Below are 20,374 nucleotides of genomic sequence, written 5' to 3' on the forward strand. Positions count from 1 at the left end.
CCCTGAGTAACTAGGACTATGGGCATGCACCATCATAGATGGCTAATTTTTTGTTTTTTTTTTTTAGAGATGGGGTCTTGCTGTGTTGCCCAGGCTGGTCTTGAACTCCTGGCCTCAAGTGATCCTATCACTTCAGTCTCCCAAAGCCACTAAGATTATGTGCATGAGCCACCGCGCCCAGCCTTAGAATTACTTTTTTAAAGGAGTCACATGACCTGAAGCTTAATGGAAAAGATCACGATGGAGAAATGGAAGAGTTAGAAGAATATTGTTTAAACTGCTGAAAATAAAACCATGTTTTTAATCCACTTATTCTGTAGGTGATACTGTGCTTGTCCACCGAGTTCACAGTTATTTAGAGCGTCATGGTCTTATCAACTTCGGCATCTATAAGAGGATAAAACCCCTACCAAGTAAGGACCTCCTACCTGGCTGATAAATTTTACATTTTTAAGTTATGGTTTCAGGATTGTATTTTATATCTATGATGACATTAGGATTTTATTTTGATTCATAAGACTATATTTAAAAATATTTCCAAGTTTGTCTTCCTATAAGTCAAGTTAAATAAATAAATAATAAAAAATAAAGTCTCTTAATAAATGTGCATTTCCCTTAATTTCTAGTTTGATAGCTACTTAGTAAAAGATACTGGATTTCCAATTTAAAAAAAAGAATAAAACAGTACAATTTGTTAAAAATGAGAGGAGTTCATTTTGAGGTTTTTCTCTCATTGACCCATTCTTTATGTTGTCAATAGTTGCTTTCTTAATGCTTTAATCATTTTTTCAAAAGGAGGTACTAACTTAAGACTACAAGGGTAGAGGTTAAGGGAAATAGCTTATATGCAGAATGTGTCCTAATGTAATTATGAAGTAAATGAAGCAGATTATTAACAAGTTAACTAAGAATCACAGATACTGAAACACATGCCTGAGGTAATGAGAAAATAAATCTTAAGATAGTGGATTTGATTTATAAATGTTCGACACTGAATTTGAATTCGTAAGTTTCAGATGTTTGTTAATTTGTTTTCAGGTAGTTTCCATATTTTGAAAATAACTCTGAATTTTTTACTTTGTAAGATATTATAATATGTTAAGAACCTAGAGGTTTTCATGAAATAAGACTGTAAGTACAAACTTTTATACCTACAACAAAATTTTTTTCCATTTTTTGCTTTTAGCTAAAAAGACAGGAAAGGTAATTATTATAGGCTCTGGGGTCTCAGGCTTGGCAGCAGCTCGACAGTTACAAAGTTTTGGAATGGATGTCACACTTTTGGAAGCCAGGGTAAGAATTTCATTTTGAGTTTAGAGGCTTGACATATTGGAAATATGGTAAGCAAATTATCTGTTGCAAATTAAGGAATTATACAACTTGAACTAAGCCAAATTGATTTGTATAATAAATCAATTTTGGATAGTGTTATTTATATTTTTAAAAAGCTTTTTTTTATGAATGCTTTGAAAAGTACTCTGTGAGGAGGGTTTAAGAGTATTTCTTTTCCTGACTGATATTTTCAGATCATATTTCTTGTAATTAGCTCTCAAATTTGGGGCCTTCATGAACATATCCTTTGTTAGGAGGCAGTTATTTTTGGTGGTGGAACAGAGTGAATCCCCTATTTTTGATAAAGAAAAAAAGCTACTTCTCACGCAGGAACCATATTTTAGAAGCCAAGATACTGGTTTTTTTCCTGTTAGTCCTAGAGAGAGAAATGGAAACAGGAGGAGCAATAAGGGATAATGGCACACAGTAGGAAAAAGAGCATCATATTAGGATGCTACTATTCAAGCTATTTTCATGAATAATTTTTGAAATCTAATGATCTTCTAATGGCTTTAAACTGCTAATTTTTTAAAAGAGTATGGGGAAATTGAAATTAAATATTTTCCTGATATACTATTATTAAAAATTTTATGTATTTAGAAAACATCTTTGTGCACTTTGTACATTTTGTATTAAAAAATACAATAAGGAATAATAGGACCATTTTGATTCCTACCCATGAGGAGTTTATAATCTAGTGTATAGGTTTTTGTTTTGTTTGCATTTTTGTTTGTTTGTTTGGAGTTCCAGAGTACTCTTACATGATTTATAATCATTAAATTATCGCTACAACTCAGCCATACTTGAAAAATCCCTGGTCAGCAGTGATAAACCTGGGCCTATTTAGGGATAAAAGGTATTGTGAACAGGCTATGTTCAGTATGGACTCTCTGCCCCTGGGCATAGGGCTGCACTGGAGAACCATTTGTCAGAAAAATTATCCGTCAGATTTTTCCCAGCTAACTTTGGGGATCAGGGTGTAAGAGTCAGATTACAGTGGTAGAAAGTTGGTGTTTAAATAGTGTTGGGATTTGCGAACAAATATTTTCTATGTGGGTGGCCCTCATTCATCCTGTGCATTAAAAGGTATTATAGACAGCTGGATAGAGTGGTACCTGTGACTAAATATATCTTCCAACTGTCAGACTGCCTTATATCACATCATTTAATTCTGTGTCATTTAGTTATATGACTTTTAATTATATGTCATTTGTTGCCTGCTTCTCCTTCAAATAGTCTTCAAGTTAAACTTCATTTGTTCTTTGTGCCCATAGCACTGTTGATTGCATTCCATGTAAACTCTACATCTTTATTTTTAAATTATGGAAGACAGAGCCATGGTATGGTACTATGCCAGGTTTGTGGTTAAAATAGAATTGATGATTTTGGCTACTTAATTTCTGAAACAGGATCGTGTGGGTGGACGAGTTGCCACATTTCGCAAAGGAAACTATGTAGCTGATCTTGGAGCCATGGTGGTAACAGGTCTTGGTAAGTAGCTATTGGTTTGTGCTATAGTACATGGTCTGAGACTCATAAAATAAAAGAAATTTAAAGCCAGAGATGCAATTTTAAAGTGTATTGGTTTAGAATAGTCATCTTCTGTTAGTAAGAGGTATAGCAGTATGTGGAAAATGTAAATTGTACATATCTTTTGACCTGGAGTACCTTTTTCTAGTTCTAGGAAATTATCCTATGAAGATAAGTAGATAATGTTGTGTTTGAAACTTTTTTTTTTTTTTTTTTGGTGAGACAGAGTCTCGCTCTGTCGCCCAGGCTGGAGTGCAGTGGCGTGATCTCCACTCACTGGAGTCTCCTCCCTCAGCCTCCCGAGTAGCTAAGACTACAGGCACGCACCACCACGCCCAGCTAATTTTTTGTATTTTAGTAGAGGCGAGGTTTCACCATGTTGGCCAAGATGGTCTCGATCTCCTGATCTCATGATTAATGTGGCATTGTTTTTGTTTGTTTTGAGACATGGTCTCGCTCTTTTGCCCAGGCTGGATTGCAGTGGCATGATCTCAGTTCACTGCAACCTTTGCCTTCCATGCTCAAGCGATCCTCTCCCCTCAGCCTCCCTAATAGCTTGGAGTACAGCCATGTGCCCTCCATGCTTGGTTAATTTTTAATTCTTTGTAGAGATGAGGTCTCACTATATTGCCAGGCTGATCTGAATCCTGGGCTCAAGTGATCCTCCCAAAGTGCTGGGATGACAGCACTGGTCTCAAACTCCTGACCTCAGGTGATCCACCTGCCTCGGCCTCCCAAAGTGCTAGGATTACCAGCATGAGCCACCATGTGTGGCTTAAACTAGCTTTTGAACAAGCTTATAGGACAAGTACAAAGAACCCCACTAATTTATGTTTATAATTACAAATACATTTCATGGCTTTAGAAATCTAAAGAGATAGGTTAGTAGCTTTATGAGCCACAACGCCCGGCCTTGTTTTTTTTTTAATAGAAACAGGGTTTTGCTGTGTTGCCCAGGCTGGTGTCGAACTCCTGGCCTCAAGAGATCCTTCTGCCTTAGCCTTCCAGAAGGTTGAGGTTGTGGGCATTAGCCAGCTTGCCCATCCCTGGCATTGTTTTTCATAGCAGAACATTAGAAACCACAGATTAGAATATTATACGATGAGAAATATACAGCCACTAAAAATCATGTAGCCCCGTATTAGCGTAAAACGATGTCCACAATATATTGCTAAGTTGAAAAGATATTATAAAACAATACGTATTATGATCCTTTTTTGCGTGTGTCTGTAATTTTATACACATAAAATCTAGAAGAATCTATAATGTTAATTAGTGGGATTATAGGTAATTTTTTTGCCTTCTTCATGTTTATCTTACATATTTTTACTGGGGGTGCTTTTTTTTGAGAAATAATTACATACTGTAAGCTTTTGAGCATTTTTTATTTTGAGTAAAAATATTTTTTACTTTGAGGTTTTTGTTCTCTCTTCATAGGTCTATTGAATTTAATTGCTTGAGTTTTTTTCTAGGAGGGAATCCTATGGCTGTGGTCAGCAAACAAGTAAATATGGAACTGGCCAAGATCAAGCAAAAATGCCCACTTTATGAAGCCAACGGACAAGCTGTAAGTCGAGGACAAACAGAACTTTCAACATTTCTTTGGTTCAGTTGAAAACAATTTTAGGAGAATGGTATGGATGAGCATATACATATACATATATAGAGGTGTATATATATATAAGCTGAGGGTAGAGATGATGTAATGTTATTCTGGTTGTTTCTTAACTCTTGAGCTATGTAGGAAAGGATTATTGTATATATACACATTTACGTGTCTGTTTAACATTTATCTTTAGATATTTAATGAAGGCTAGCTATCTTTTTATTTGGCTGTGGCCACTTACTCCAAGGGACTTGTGGAATGGAAACCTGATTCTTCATTTTTTTTTTTTGTATTGTGCCTTCCATCACGTGCTTTAGCTCCATGTGTTCTTTATGACTTCAGTTCTGTGTTTATAGGCTAACATTTTTGATGGGCTAATAGCCAAATGATGATACTTACCCACATGCTTAGATAGGCCAAAGTATTTGTTGACCAGAGGCATAGGAGCTTCCTATACTTAGTATGACAATAGCATGAAAGTGATGAATGGTATGGGGAGTTGCACAGTTTAATGACTGTAAGATAGGCTTAGATTACATAAGTCAGTCCTAATTTTTTACAAGTGAGTGAAATTCAAAAGTTTGTATTTAGCAAAATTTCACTGACTGCCTTTATCAAGATGAGAGCCCACACTTCTCGGGATATAAGTACATATTATCTTTATATTTGGGGGAAAGGGTGATTTCCTATGTATATGGTGGGTTTAGCTATTGTTACTAAAAGTGGTAGGATCCCAACTCGTGAATTTTGTGTGATATGTCTCAAGGAACATCCTCACTTATTCCTGTCTACCTTAAGGCTTTATGGGGTTCATATCAGAGAAGGACAGACTCTCAGGGAATGCTTTGGTTTCCATCCCCACCATCATGGTCCAAATTTCCCACCAGGGCGTGGGTGGGGTGAGTAACAGGAGGCTTCTTGCAGAATAAACTGAGCAGAAAGAGAGAAAGGATGAAGTAGAGATGAACTCAACAATTGAGTAAACTTCTCTTACTCTACCAAGATCTGTAAAGGATATAGAGATGAATAAGGTAGTCCCTGCTATAGTGGTACTTGTACAGAAATAATTCTTTTTTCCCAGCTTTTTATGAGGGAAATTTAAAAACAAGGACAGAAGTAGAAAGAGTACTATAGTGAACCTCTGTTTTCCCAATCTTGTTTTATCTGTCCCATTCCTGCACTTTTGAGTCCAGGGGAAGTCTGGAGTATTTTAAAGCAAATCACAAACATATCATCCATAAATATATTAATACCAGTAACATAAAGTGAAAGCCAAGGATTAGATAGAAGAAAAAATTGCTATGGAAGAACCAAGGTGGCAAGAGGGTGTATGAAGGTGTGAGGGAGAGGGCACTAAGAGATCTGGAGGGAAGGAGAGCATTTGTGAATGGCAAATCAGGATTTCAACATGTGTTTATGGAAGGGAAAAGCATTGCTGGCAGAGGAGGTTTAAGTCTTAAGTAGAGAAGTCTGTAAAGGAGGGTGGGATTATACCAGTGAGAGTAGGAAGATAGAAAGTTTAGGGTGGGGCCATGTCGTGGTGGATGTTACTTGCTAGGCTTGATTGTAGATTGGAACTTGAGAGGTTTGAGAACAGGGGAAATGACACGATTAAGTCAGTGTTAAAAGTATAATATTAATAGTAGGCAATAAGTACAGAATTGAGGGGAGGGAAGCAAGGCTCCTGAGTGGCTATTACAGTCCTCAAGTGATAAGAGTCCACAGTAAAGATTAATCACTGATCATTGAGACACCATCTTTTTCTTTAGACTTTTCTGAATGTAGAGCAGGTTCATTAAGTCTTTCTAACGTAAAGAGAGAATTTTTTTCTAGTAGAGATATCCAGAGAAATGGACTGCTTTCTTGGTATCAGATGAGCTTTAGCGCATTTTTTAAAACATTTGTTTCTGTACCACTGTTGTTCTGAGGTGGGGCCTGCACTGGCTGCCAGTCTGTGAACTAACTGTCAATTACCAGTGTGGAATGAGATAAAGAAATTACACCACTAACCACACTGTTAATTCAGATGGTGACTTTTTTTTCCTGGTAGCAAAACTCTCAGTGAAGAAAGTGTTGCATTGATTTATCCACATCTTACCAGGACCAGCCCTTTGAGTAGCATTGTAAACAGTTGTTAACCTCGCGTGTGGTTTTTAGCATTTTGAATGCAGGGATATTTTTCCCAACGTAATTGGTAGTTGTCATTCAACTCTGATCTGTATAGGATTTTTCTAAGTTGATACATTTGTATTTGGTGCAGTAGCCAAGTGATAAGGAAGATTTTAAACGATTCTGAAATTTGGGAAGGGATTCTTTGCAGCTTTGAGTTATGCTTGCCTTAGTTAATCAAACATAGGCATGCTAATGTTTCTGTACTGCTGTCTCCAGTAGTCTGTCTCAGAGCAAGAATGGAAAACTGTTGACTAGTAAACTAGCTTTTTTTTTTTTTTTTTTTTTTGAGACAGAGTCTTGCTTCTTGCTCTGTCACCAGGCTGGAGTGCAGTAGCACAATGTTGGCTCACTGCAACCTCCGCCTCCCGGGCTCAAGTAATTCTCGTGCCTCAGCCTCCTGAGTAGCTGGGATTACAGGCATGTGCCACCACGCCCCACTAATTTTTTTGTATTTTTAGTAGAGACGGGGTTTCTTCATGTTGGCCAGGCTGGTCTTGAACTCCCAACTTCAGGTAATCTGCCCACCTTAGCCTCCCAAAGTGCTAGGATTACCAGCATGAGCCACCGTGCCTGGCCTAAACTAGCTTTTGAACAAGCTTAAAGGACAAGTACAAAGAGCCCCACTAATTTATGCTTATACTTACAAATACGTTTGATGGCTTTAGAAATCTAAAGACATAGGTCAGTAGCTTTATTCTCTTATTGCAGGAGAAGAAACTAAAGCTCATAGGTCAGTAGCTTTATTTTCTCTTATTGCAGGAGAAGAAACTAAAGCTCATACGTCAGTAGCTTTATTCTCTTATTGCAGGAGAAACTAAAGCTCACACATGTGTTTGCCTAAGGTTATCATAATCAGTAAGTTGAAGAGCCAGAATCTATTGCCTGGTGTTCTTGTTCAGATTCCCATACTTGTTTGACTACACCTGGCTGACATTTCAGGGAAGATGGGGTGAGGTGAGTGTATGCACCTCTTTCTAACTGCCTGTGTGATGACATCAGCTGAGTCTCCTTCTCTGAGAGTTTTGTTGTAGTTATTCTGGGAGCCAGCACGGCCTACCTAAAGTAAAAATTCATTCAGTCACTGATTTTTCTTTAGTAAACTTGGATGAAATGGGGTTCTGTTTCTCCATGCTTTGTGGACAGCTTCAGTCAAAAAAAAAAGTAACTTGTTGGTTCTGTTGTTAGTATATAGAAATTAATGATGTCATCCTGTAGAAGGCCAGAAAGTTACTCAGAGTTACATCACTAGTAATAGTGTCTTAAGGACATATCTCCATACCTAGACATTTTGCTGCTGTAGGAAAAGAAATCATGTAGCAAGTGATTTTTATTTTATGTCATTGTTTTAATCACAATCACAAGAATCCCTCAAAAGTTTACCTCTTTGTTCTCTCTCCTACATTTGTAGCTAGTATATTGAGTTTCTGTGCTTGTTTTTGACAAGGGACGTTTATTTTATGGCTTTGGATGACTACAACAAAGGCTTCCTTAGTAAAGATATTAATATGAGGGATATAATATAAAGATATAGGGATACTAAGCATATCCCTCTAAATAGAAGGGATCTCCACTACCTTAAGCCTATAAAACAGAGCTAGTATAGCAGCTGCCTTCAGTTGATTGGTGATGGAGTTATACTCTGACCTACGCTGTCATCAGTAACAGCTTTAATTGGACATGGAGAAGGTTGGGAAATAGGGTAATTCATATTTCAGGGAACATTTTGCTGGTCTCTGCTGAGAGGACTGAAAACACAATTGGTGGGGGAGACAGTGGAAATGGCTCTGAATGTTTTCTGCATGTCCTGTACACCAGCTAGTAACTCATGGGCTTTACTTTTTTTTTCTTTTTCTTTTTTTGGAGTAATGAAAGGGTATCTTAATCAAATTCCCACAGTGCTATAGCATTCTGTATCACAAGGTCTCTGGTCATGTGTGTCTGTGTGTGTGTGTGTGTGTGTCTGTGTGTGTGTGTGTGTCTGTGTGTGTCCAGGTGAGATCCAGAGGTTCCAGGAACTGCTTTGAGAAACTGAGCCTTGATTGCTTCTTGGGAATGGCTCAGCTGTTAAGAGAAAGAATGACAGACAGCATGTGAAAAGTAATGGGTGTCAGGTCTCTTACAAAGACCGTTAACTATAGGTGTATTAGGTATCTATCATAACTTAGCCAGTTTTCATTTGTGTTCTTATTCTTATACAGTGGTGCTTAGGTTAGTACGCTTTTGACACAGGCCTGTTGGCCTTCTTGGTTTTCTTCCTTTGAAGAAACATCTTCAGTATCTTTATGACAGTCTTTCTCTGCCCTTTAAAATCATTACTGCCAATCCATGCTTGTTTATAAATGTAAAAATCTCTTGCCTTCCTTTAATGGTCCTGAAGTTGCAAATAGTTTTTGCCCCCTTAATTATAGTTATAATACTGACTTTGCTTTTCCAAACTATATTAATTTATTCATTTAACAAGAATTTACTGGGCACCTCTACTATATGCTAAAAACTGCTAGAGAGAACTACTTAGACATGTTGTGTGTGCCTTTTCCATACACTCTAATCACTGCTTTAAGGAAGTCAAAAAGATTCCTTATGGGGTGGGAGTGGGGGGAAGACAACAGTCTCTGTAGAATCACATTGATTGTTTTTGTTTTTGGAGACAGGAAGATCTTGCAGTGTTGCCCAGGCTGGAGTGCAGTGGCACAAACATGGCTCACTGTTGCCTTGCCCTACTGGGCTAAAGTGATTCTCCCACCTCAGCCTCCTGAGTAGCTGGGACCACAGACACACACCCCTACACCTGGCTAATTTAAAAGAATTTTTTGTAGAAATGGAGTCTCACTGTATTGCCCAGGCTGATCTCAAACTCCTGGGCTCAAGTGATCCTTCTGCTTCAGCCTCCCAAGGTGCTGGGATTTATAGATGTGAGCCACTGCTCCCAGCCTAGAATCACATTGAATTTTATTTGGATTAAGGATATAGTCCCCCTATAGGGATAATAGCTATATCTCATTTCCCTTGGCTGTTGAGGAGAATCTGAATTAGAGACTCTTCAGAAGTAAATTTCTTCTTCCAGGTTTACCAAATGAACTAATACTAATCTTCTGCTTTACCACAATTCTAGAAGTGCTCGATGGCATGGGATGGGGAGGTGGAGATTGACTGTGGCCTCCACTAGCCAGATTTGGCCATTACTGCTTTTTTCTGACTTTCTGGGGATTTCTCTGGCTAAACCTCAGAACTTTCATTACCTAGTGTACGTTGCTGCATTTAACTGCATTCTGCTCTGCTGCTGTAGAGTTTGTGAAGACTGGAAGTAAGATAGGTGTACAACGTTTTTGAAGACCTAAAGAGCTTGTTAGAATGAAACCAGAGGTAGAAAGAACTAAAGAGAGCTGTCCTCCTTCCTTTGAGATTACTTCTTGCAGGATCAGGGACCTTGTCCAGAAAGTTGTTTGGCTTTCCCACATTCTGCATGGGCAAGACACACAGGCTTCCCTTCCCCTGGACACATTTAGAGACAGTCCATATAATCTACAGGACCAAGACATCAGGATTGAACCTATTTGGAACAGTGAGACTCTTCAAATTCTCTTAGTCTTGAAGGAACTATTTACCTGGAGCCTTTCATAGAGAAATAAATGGCTTCAAAAAGTCAATCAAAATCTGTTTAAAGTGATGTCCATTTTGTTTGCGTCTTAGATAGAAGGCTCTTACATTATTGGTCCTTTCCCCAAAAATGCTTCTTAGTTTGCTGTTACAAGTTCTCACTGTGTTGCAGTGTAGAAATCCACCTGCCTTCTAATGTGGTACTTAAAACCCATTGTAATCATTCGTTGAGTTTCTTTCTCAGGATACAAGTTAAGGATCTAGATTAGAATAGTCAGGTAAGATTTAAATTATTGTGACCTATGTTTAGCGATCGCCAATATTTCAATTCCATTTTGTTGTTATTGTTCCATAATAATTTGTAGAACTAATAGAATCCAAGGATTCTCATCAAGGGGAAATAAATGACTTAAAGTATGGGTAGTTTGGGGTTGTTGGGATAGTCATTTGTTAGTTCCTTTTATTGTCTGGGTATGTCAAATAGAATATTTCTAACTAGCTTGTTTTTAGAAATGATTCTGTTTTAAAGGTATTAAAAACACATTTTGGTTTTCTCCCAGTCAGTATTAATTTCCTAAGGGACAAGTATTTTATGTATTATTTTCCAAATATTCCTTTAATTTCAAAGTGAAATTTTAATGTTAGTGGGAAAAAAAAGCCAGGTTTCAAAGCTATCCCTGGCTGCACTTGCCACATTCTTGTAATTGCTTAACTAAGTGGAAAATGGATGGGGCCTGGTGGCTGACAATCTCACATAATCTCATACAACTGAGCCTCGGGTTAGACTGGTTTACCGGAGATGCAGTCCTGTCATCTGGTGTCAGTCAAATGTGGCAGCAATCTTTTGGTTTGGTTTTTGTTTGTTTGATTTTGTTGTTGTTGTTGTTGTTACTGTTCTGTGTTTTTCCTTTCCTCTTTTGAGTTTTGCTTTATTCCTCACTGCTTTCTGACACTTCCCCCTCACTCCCCTGCCTTTTTTTTTAACTGCCTTTCTTTTGGCCATTTCTATGCCTTGACTTTCCCATTTGGTCTCTGTACAATCTGTTCCTTATTTCTCTGGTGGTTGCAGCTTCTGAGCTAACAGAATGCTTCTGTCATGCTATGTGTTTAAAGCCTTGATTTTATTGCTGTCATACAAAACTAAACTTGACGTGGCTGTTGGGCTGTTATTTACAGTTTATTTCTCTCTCTGCTGCACTGGTTAAAAGGACACTGTCAAGGTATTTTTTTTCATAATTTTTCAAATCATTTTCCTCACTGTTTACAATAACCCATTAAAAGCTTGAAACCTAAATCTTTTCCTTTCAAAGATCCTCTCCATCATACATTCACACTGGTTTGTTGTTGTAGAGTTGCGCCTATATGTTGGGCTGGTGCCATTTGAGTTTTTGTCATTGAAAGCGCGTGTAAAACATTAGGTTTTTTTGTGGGTGGTGTGGGTGGACTAAGGGGGAAAGTGTAATGAATCCAGTGGGCTGCTCAGCAAACAGAGGGAAGAAACAGAGGTCAAATTTGGTCCCTCTAACCTTGACAGTGTCCCTTTAAATATTTCTCTACCACACACCCTGGACCCCAGTTACTGAGCCTGAGTGCCATGTTCTTTTTCAGTATGAACTTTCCTATGTGATTGTCATCCTAGTTGCAAAGATTAAAGCTTGTCTGAAGCAAGCCATCCAGTTGACACTGGAAGAGCTTTAATCTGTACCATTTGCACACTTGTATATGACACATTCTGCCCTATTGTAGAGACATATGTGATCTAGTAGTCCCTCTTGCTGCTATAGCATCCTCTTGCTAGGCATTTTAGAAGCAACACATAGAAATATCACTTTTATACTCCAGGAAAAGCAGTCAGGCGCATTGCATCTGTGATCAGTTAAGGTCTCACATTGTTAAGATTTCACATTGAAATGTAATTGTTTCCTTTTTGAAAGAAGAACCAAATTTAGATTTCCAGAACCATCTTTTGTAGCATCATTGCAGGATTTGCACTAGAAGTAGCATGTTTCTGAGCAAAATTTCAGCATTGTTTGAGTTGCTCTGCATATGACCATCACATATCACATCATTGAGGAAAAGTAGCTGAGAAAGTTAATGAAGTTCCTGACCAAAGGGTCTCTTCCATCAGCTCTCATAGCTGTGTAATAAGAACAAGCTCTTTTTTTGGCCACTGAGTTGAATGAGTAGTAGATCAGAGGTTTTTGACCCACCAGTCCTAGGCACCTTCCTGATATACATGGCACCAAGCATCCAAAGCCTGATTCTCTGCCCCATTTAACACAAACCAGAATATTTTTAGAGATTTAGATTTTCTTTAGGCTAAGGGTAATTCTTTAATTATAAAGATACCCTGATCTCTCCCATGTATAGTCTTTGGGAACTTACTGTTTGAATATGATTTTGATTAAATCAGTTATGGCATCTGTCATATTTACAGTTCAAAGGAAAGTTGCAGTCCTCTTTCTTTTGGGGGGCAGATTGCCCTTCTTGCCAGATTCTTTCTGTCACACACTGGCTCATCTCATAGAGCTACTTGTGTTATCAGTGAAGGAGCAGAGGCCCGGGTTCAAAATCTGTTGGGTTGGGAAGTGGAAAAACTGTGGAGTTTCAAATGAGAGGTAGAATCTTACTGGGATGGTCTTGTCAACAGTCAGTTACCTCTGATTGTAAAAGGTCGCTCCTCCTGAGTCTTAGTGTTTACTAGAATTTAATTCAATGTTTTATTTTTGTGTTACCAGTTTTAGGTTGACTGTATAGTGAAATTCTGTATTTTGAATCACATTTCCCTGCTGATATCAGCCCAGCTTACAACAAGCAATGCTTGCCTTAAACATATTTTTTCTTTCTCTCACTTCGGCCATGAATTCAACAATAGGATTGCAGATACAGTTTGCTTTGGGGCTGAATTAAGCAGTAGCAGAGGGGTGTGTGTGAACTAACAGATGTTATCAATAGGCAGGGACACAGCATGGCTTAGGATCATGGTCTTCCAGCTTGATGACCTGCTTTGCAATCTGTTTGCTTCATCTACATCAATGAGGAGCCAGACCTTCTGGTCCTTCATTTACTCATAGACTCTCTTAAGAGCTTTGTACATTCAATTCTGAATTTATTGGTGCCATAAAATATTATTACTGTGCAAAAGAATAAAAGTGCTAGTGTGTTCTTATTAGTAGCTATGAATTTCATTTCTCTTTTCCCTCCTCCCACCTGAGATTCATCTTTGAGGGGAAGCAGATATCTTGGGCTTCTTATTTTCCCATCCTGCCCTTATTCTTGGAAGGTCCTCAGGTTTGTTGACATAGTTTTTGTTCTGTGGGACTTTTCTAGTGTGTTGTTTGCATGTCAGCCAGCTCAACTTAATGCATGTCAGCTCAGTGCCACTTGTGCTCCATGTGACTTCAGTTAGCACCAGTGTAAATCTTGTGGCTGTTAACAGAGGTGGAGTCCCAGCTCTGAGGGCAGAAGTGGGAGAAGAAGAGGAAATTGTCAGGGCCCAAACATTTCATGTCTCATTTAAATGGATTTGACCACTTCATAGAAAAGAAAATTGAATCATTGTGCTCAAAGGTTTCCCCTTTGGGATACATATTTTGACCTTTATAAACTATAGAGCATTTGTGTTTTCATGGATGGTTATGTTTAGTTTTATAAGGACCAACACTGCTATACTTCGGATTTTCAGGTTCCTAAAGAGAAAGACGAAATGGTAGAGCAAGAGTTTAACCGGTTGCTAGAAGCTACATCTTACCTTAGTCATCAACTAGACTTCAATGTCCTCAATAATAAGCCTGTGTCCCTTGGCCAGGCATTGGAAGTTGTCATTCAGTAAGTACTTTGATACTGCTTATTGTATAGTGAGTTCCATGTGTAAAGATTTGCTATTTATGTTTTAAGTTTTTCTGCAAGTCTTATTTGAGCTAGTTTTTACTTAATTTTGTATGAAACCATTGAATCCAAAATTAAAAATTATTTAAAATAATTATATGATCCCTTAAGGCCCCTTTCACTTCTAAAATTCGTTGCTTTTATGGTATTATACTATATTTAACATAGCCTAGGAAATAATTTCCCACTAGCCAACTTTCTTGTTCCTAAGTATCAGAAGTTTCAGTGGGCCTTGATGCCCTTAAATGTTTTTGATGGGCACCTGTCTTATTCTGCAAAGTTGGCTTTGAGACCAGATTATACATATTGTCTCTCTTAGGTTACAAGAGAAGCATGTCAAAGATGAGCAGATTGAACATTGGAAGAAGATAGTGAAAACTCAGGAAGAATTGAAAGAACTTCTTAATAAGGTGAAATTCTGTATTTTCTTCATAGCTGAAGAAGCTTTAATAGGAGAAAAAGTCTTTAGAAATTTTAAAAGCATGTCTGAGATTTTTTCCTCCATGGAAGAGAAAGTCTGCACAGCTGGGACTCATTCTTAAGAAAATAATGACTAACGAAAGAGACTGTTTTATCTGTCAGTCTTTCAGTGTGGCATTATTGATAAATTGTTGCCAGAGGAAATAGATCTTTCCTCTTTATCTGGTTCCCTTTAGCTCAGGGGTGTCCAATCTTTTGGCCTCCCTCAGTCACATTGGAAGAAGAAGAATTGTCTTGGGCCACACAGAAAATACACTAACACTAATGATAGCTGATGAGCTTTAAAAGAAAAAAATAGAAAAGAAAATTCAGTGTTTTGAGAAAGTTTATGAATTTGTGTTGGGCCACATTCAAAGCTGTCCTGGGCCACGAGTTGGACAAGCTTGGTTTAGCTATTCTAAAGCTATCCCAGTGCCCTCGGCTGAATTCTAGGACTAACAGGAGATTAGCTGTACTGGAGCCAAGTTTCCATTGGTGAAGACCAACAAATCAGCAGCCAGTTCATTGGCATAATTATTTCTCTTGAGTTGCCGCCACCCCCACCTCTGTTCCCCAGGGCTGAACCATTAGGGCTCTTGTCTGCCACCACCTTCCAGAGCCCCAGGCTCCAGAGCATTAAAGTCCAACCATTTGTTTCTCCTCACCCTGCCAGCTGCAAAGGTCGCATCAGCTTAGGGAGAAAATAGCCCCTGGAGGGGGCCTTTATAGTGCATACTCTGGGTATGCCTGTGACTGGACTCTTGCCTCACTCTCACTGTGCCTCATTCTTCATCCTGTCTAATGAAGAGATCTCCAGCTCACATTCTTCATGGATTGTGGTAAGGATGAAATGAGAAGAGTGGTTTAAGAACTGCCAAGTGGCCAGGATACCTGTAGGATGGCCAGTCTCAGGCTTTGTCACTCTTGTCCAGCGTGGTATCATCAGAAACCTGAAAAAAGCTAACATTAACAATGGTTCCTTAAGATTCTTTGGCCAGGCACAGTGGCTTACGCCTATAATTCCAACACTTTGAGAGGCTGAGGCAGGTGGATCATTTGAGGTCAGGAGCTCAAGACCAGCCTGGCCAAATGGTGAAACCCCTTCTCTACTAAAATACAAAAAATTTGCTGGGCATGGTAGCACACACCTGTAATCCCAGTTACTCAGAAGGCTGAGGCATGAGAATCATTTGAACCCGGGAGGCAGAGGTTGCAGTGAGCTGAGATTGTGCCATTGCACTCTAGCCTGGGTGACAGAACAAGACTGTGTCTCTTAGGAAAAAAAAATTCTTTGACCTTTTACGTATTTAAAAAACACATTATAGGACCGGGCGTGGTGGCTCACGCCTGTAATCCCAGCACTTTGGGAGGCCAAGGCGGGCAGATCACGAGGTCAAGAGATCGAGACCATTCTGGCTAACATGGTGAAACCCCATCTCTACTAAAAATACAAAAAATTAGCTGGGCATGGTGGCGGGCGCCTGTAGTCCCAGCTACTCAGGAAGCTGAGGCAGGAGAATGGCGTGAACCCAGGAGGCAAAGCTTGCAGCGAGCCGAGATGGTGCCACTGCACTCCAGCCTGGGCGATAGAGCGAGACTCCGTTTCAAAAAAAAAAAAAAACAAACACACACACATTATGACAATTTGTTTCCGAAAATAAGTTTAAGTTACATTAGCAACGGTTTCCTTTTTGTGGAGATTAAATTTATTTCAATACTGGGTTTTTTCTTTGTTTGTTTAAATTAATGGGACACTCCTCATCCTTCTCATTCGTTTTAGAAGGCAGCACTGATCTCACTTATCAGATAGAGTTGTGGTACCTTTATGTCAAGGCCTATAAGATTTCTTTCCTATTTCCCAAATGGAATGATGTAGGTTAGAATAAGTATTTAAGAATTCTAAGGACCTTGCATTGTAGCCCTGTTTTGTTGTGATAGCACTTTTGAGGAGCCAAAAAAGGGTACATGTGATGTAGACATAAACTACATTACTATCTGGAATGGTAAATTTGTACTTTTCCTTCTTAGATGGTAAGTTTGAAAGAGAAAATTAAAGAACTCCATCAGCAATACAAAGAAGCATCTGAAGTAAAGCCACCCAGAGATATTACTGCCGAGTTCTTAGTGAAAAGCAAACACAGGGATCTGACCGCCCTATGCAAGGTGTGGTATACATACATGCCTAACTGGTTTTACTTGGAATCCTAAGAAATAGCACAGATCTGGGGAATTTTGGAAAAGAGAGCCACTAGCCAATCACAAGTGCCTTCAGTGCAATGAAGACGATTTGGTACATAAGGAGCCATGGGGATTTAATGGGTTAGTTCGGTTTAAGACCCGCTTGTCCTGCAGAATTCTTATCCTGTCTTAATAATCTCATCATTTTATCTTAAATCTCAGTTTAGCCCTAACAGTTTAGAGTAAGAGTATTAAACATGGACTTCAGAGTCATTTGGGGTCAAACTGTCTGATTCAAATCCCTAACTTGGAATCTTGAGCCATGTGACCTTGGACTCCTTAATTGCCTCATCTGTAACATGGTCTTAACACCTACCTTGTAGGGTAATTGTGAAGCTTAAATAAAATTATGTATAAAGTGCTTACCCAGTGCCAGGGACATGGCATGCTTATGAAATGGTGCTTGCTATGATTTTTCATCCCCACTTTGTAGCACACTAGTATGTTTCTTCCATTATTTTCTCCTGTGTGCTCCTTGCCTCCCCCTAATATTCCAGGCCCCCAACTATAACTTGTCTCCAAAAACAAAAATCTCTCAGCTCTATCTAACCCCAGCCTAAAATTGAGCCACACTTCCTATACATGATCTGAAGGGGAAATATGATCCAGACCTTACACTTTGTGGTATAAGAAACTAGGTGGATATCTGACCCTTCAGGGTAACTCGGATTCACTTAATTTTTATCAGGAATATGATGAATTAGCTGAAACACAAGGAAAGCTAGAAGAAAAACTTCAAGAATTGGAAGCAAATCCCCCAAGGTAAGGAAAACACAGAAGTTCAGAGGGATAGCTTTTACTGTTCTTTCAGTTTGATTTAGAAGGAAAATTCTAAATCATAGTGAGCTTTTATTTATGTTCAGTGAGTGGTTTAAATTGTTAAATAAATGAATGTGTGACTACTTTTGAGGTTTCTAAATCCCCTGCTCCTGTATTTTAATGTGTCCTAGATACCTAAACAGATTGTTTCTAAAGAGAGAGCCTTTCTCCATAAGATCTGATATTTGGATAAAGATGTAATAGATGGAAATTATCTTTCTTGAGGGGGTAGAAGGTGCCGTTACTTTACACTTCCATAATTTTGGGAACTGGGGGGTATTATACTTTATTTCCACTGGGTTTTTGACAGTGAATGCTGATGAAATGTTTTCACTTGCATCCAGCCTCCACGTAAATCTGTTTTGTTCTGTATTCAAGGATGCTGCCCATCTTATCTTTTTTTGAGATGGAGTCTCGCTCTTGTCGCCCAGGCTGGAGTGCAATGATGTGATCTCAGCTCACTGCAACCTCCACCTCCTGGGTTCAAGCGATTCTCTTGCCTCAGCCTCCTGAGTAGCTGGGATTACAGGTGCCCACCACCATGCCCAGCTAATTTTTATGTTTTTAGATGGGGTTTCACCTGTTGGCCAGGCCGATCTCGAACTCCTGACCTCAAGTGATCCACCTGCCTCGACCTCCCAAAGTGCTGGGATTACAGGCATGAGCCACAGCGTCCGGCCTGCCCATCCTTTCTATAGAGTCTATGCTGTGTGTAAAATATAAGACATTTTTTACAACTAATAAGCTTTTATGATATAAGGTGATTTCATATGAAGCATTCCCTTTTTTTTTTTTTTTTTTTTCCCCAGACAAATGAGGCCTACATGTAATTTGCTTTATGTAGTGAGCTTGGCACTGCTCTAGACATCAGAGATAAAGAGGTTAATAAGACAGATAAGATGCTACTTTTTGATTTGTAATTTCTTCATATAAGGCACAGCCCTGGCTTAGGTTCTGACACAGTTACTGAGATCACCTGCATCACACTGAAAGAACTAGTGATATCTTTTAATAATCTTGTACTCCTTTGTTCTTTTGCAGTGATGTATATCTCTCATCAAGAGACAGACAAATACTTGATTGGCATTTTGCAAATCTCGAATTTGCTAATGCCACACCTCTCTCAACTCTCTCCCTTAAGCACTGGGATCAGGTAAGTTTCCCTTATTGTTTATTTTATTGCACATGTCTTTGAGAGGGATTGTAAGAGAAAGTTAATTTTGTATATGTGTTTTTAAACAGCTTTAGTAAGAGACATCATTTACATACAGTGAAATTCACCTATTTTAAGTGAACAGTTTATTAGATTTGCCAGACTTCAGTCATAAGCCCCCACACAATCAGAATATAGAACATTCCCATCATCCTGAAATGTTTTCTCATGCCCCTTTGTAGTTAATCCCCTGTGCTCTGGCTCCTGGCCCTGGACAACCACTGATTTGCTTTATCACTGTAATTTTGTTTATTCTACAGTTTCATATAAAGTGAATCATGCAGTACATAGCTTTTTGTGTGTGACGTATTTCACTTAGTATAGTTTTTGAGATGTGCATAAAGTTTTTGAGATTCATCTTCTTTGCCTATATCAGTAGTTTGTTCCTTTTTATTATTTAGTAGAATTCCATTGTGTGGATGTACCACAGATCGTTTATCCATTCACTGGTGCCTTAACGGGCATTTGGGTTGTTTCTGTTTTTTGACTGCTAGTGAATGAAGCTGCTTAAGAATGTTCATGTCTTTCTCTTGAGTAAATATCTATGAATGGAATTGCTGGGTACTATGGAAAGTGGATTTTTAACTTTATAAATAAACTTCCAAATTATTTTCCAAATTGCCTTCCCATCAGCAATGTATGAAAATTCCATTTTCTCCAAATCCTCACCAATCTTGGTAATGCCAGTTTTTAAAATGTCAGCCATTCTAATAGGTATAGTAGTATTTGCATTTCCCTGATGACTAGTGATGCAGAGCAACTCTTCTTGAGCTTATGAGCCATTCATGTCATCTTTGAGTAAATGTCTGCTCAGATCTTTTGCCTATTAAAAAAGTCTGATTGTCTGCTTGTTGATGAGTTTAAAGTTTATTGTGTTCTTTAAATTCTAGGCAGAAGTCCTTTGTCAGATTTATGTTTTACAAATATTTATTTCCTTCTCATCTGTGGCTTGTCTTTAATTTTCTAAATCTGTCTCAAAATGTAAAAGTTTTTACTTTAGTTTTTTTCTTTTGAGACAAGGTCTTGCTTTGTTGCCCAGGCTGGAGTGGTGTGATCATGGCTCCCTTGCAGCCTTCACCTCCCGGGCTCAAGTGATCTTCCTGCCTTGGACTCCCATTCCTATTTATAAAATTTTTCTTTTAAACCATGTTCTTTTTCTATCTTGAAAAAAATCTTTGTTTTACCTGAGGTCACAAAGATATTATCCTGTGTTCTCCTGCAGAAATTGTATGGGTTTAGCTCTTATGTTTAGGTCTATACTCCATTTTGTGTTAATTTTTGTGTATAAGGAAAGGTAAGTGAAGGGTTCATGTTTTTCCATATAGTTATGTAATTATTATTCCAGCACCATCCTTTTCTTCATTTGTCTTGGCATCTTTGTTGAAAATTAATTGGCATGTAAGCATGAGTATTTAAGGTTGTCTTTTCTGTTAATTTATCTGTCTATCCATATGCCACTATCATACTGTCTTGTAAGTTCTCCAACTTTGTTCATTTTTGAAATTGTTTTGGCTATTTTA

At 38.5% G+C, this 20,374-nt stretch overlaps 1 protein-coding gene across 4 annotated transcripts in view; it reads left to right on the forward strand.

Moving 5' to 3' along the window:
- Positions 1-20,374, forward strand: part of KDM1A (lysine demethylase 1A) — a 64,173-nt gene that overhangs the window by 35,106 nt on the left and 8,693 nt on the right. For 2 of the 4 annotated variants that reach the window (XM_030805845.1, XM_030805847.1), the window contains 10 exons: positions 321-413; positions 1,187-1,293; positions 2,742-2,823; positions 4,335-4,429; positions 11,446-11,457; positions 13,923-14,065; positions 14,445-14,535; positions 16,613-16,747; positions 17,511-17,584; positions 18,683-18,794. In XM_030805845.1, the coding sequence (XP_030661705.1) occupies positions 321-413; positions 1,187-1,293; positions 2,742-2,823; positions 4,335-4,429; positions 11,446-11,457; positions 13,923-14,065; positions 14,445-14,535; positions 16,613-16,747; positions 17,511-17,584; positions 18,683-18,794 (944 nt within the window). The remainder of the gene's footprint in view (positions 1-320; positions 414-1,186; positions 1,294-2,741; positions 2,824-4,334; positions 4,430-11,445; positions 11,458-13,922; positions 14,066-14,444; positions 14,536-16,612; positions 16,748-17,510; positions 17,585-18,682; positions 18,795-20,374) is intronic. The other 2 variants (XM_030805846.1, XM_030805848.1) reach the window with 1 other exon arrangement.

Source organism: Nomascus leucogenys, chromosome 24 (genome assembly GCF_006542625.1).
Source record: "Nomascus leucogenys isolate Asia chromosome 24, Asia_NLE_v1, whole genome shotgun sequence".
Classification (NCBI taxonomy): Eukaryota; Metazoa; Chordata; class Mammalia; order Primates; family Hylobatidae; genus Nomascus; species Nomascus leucogenys.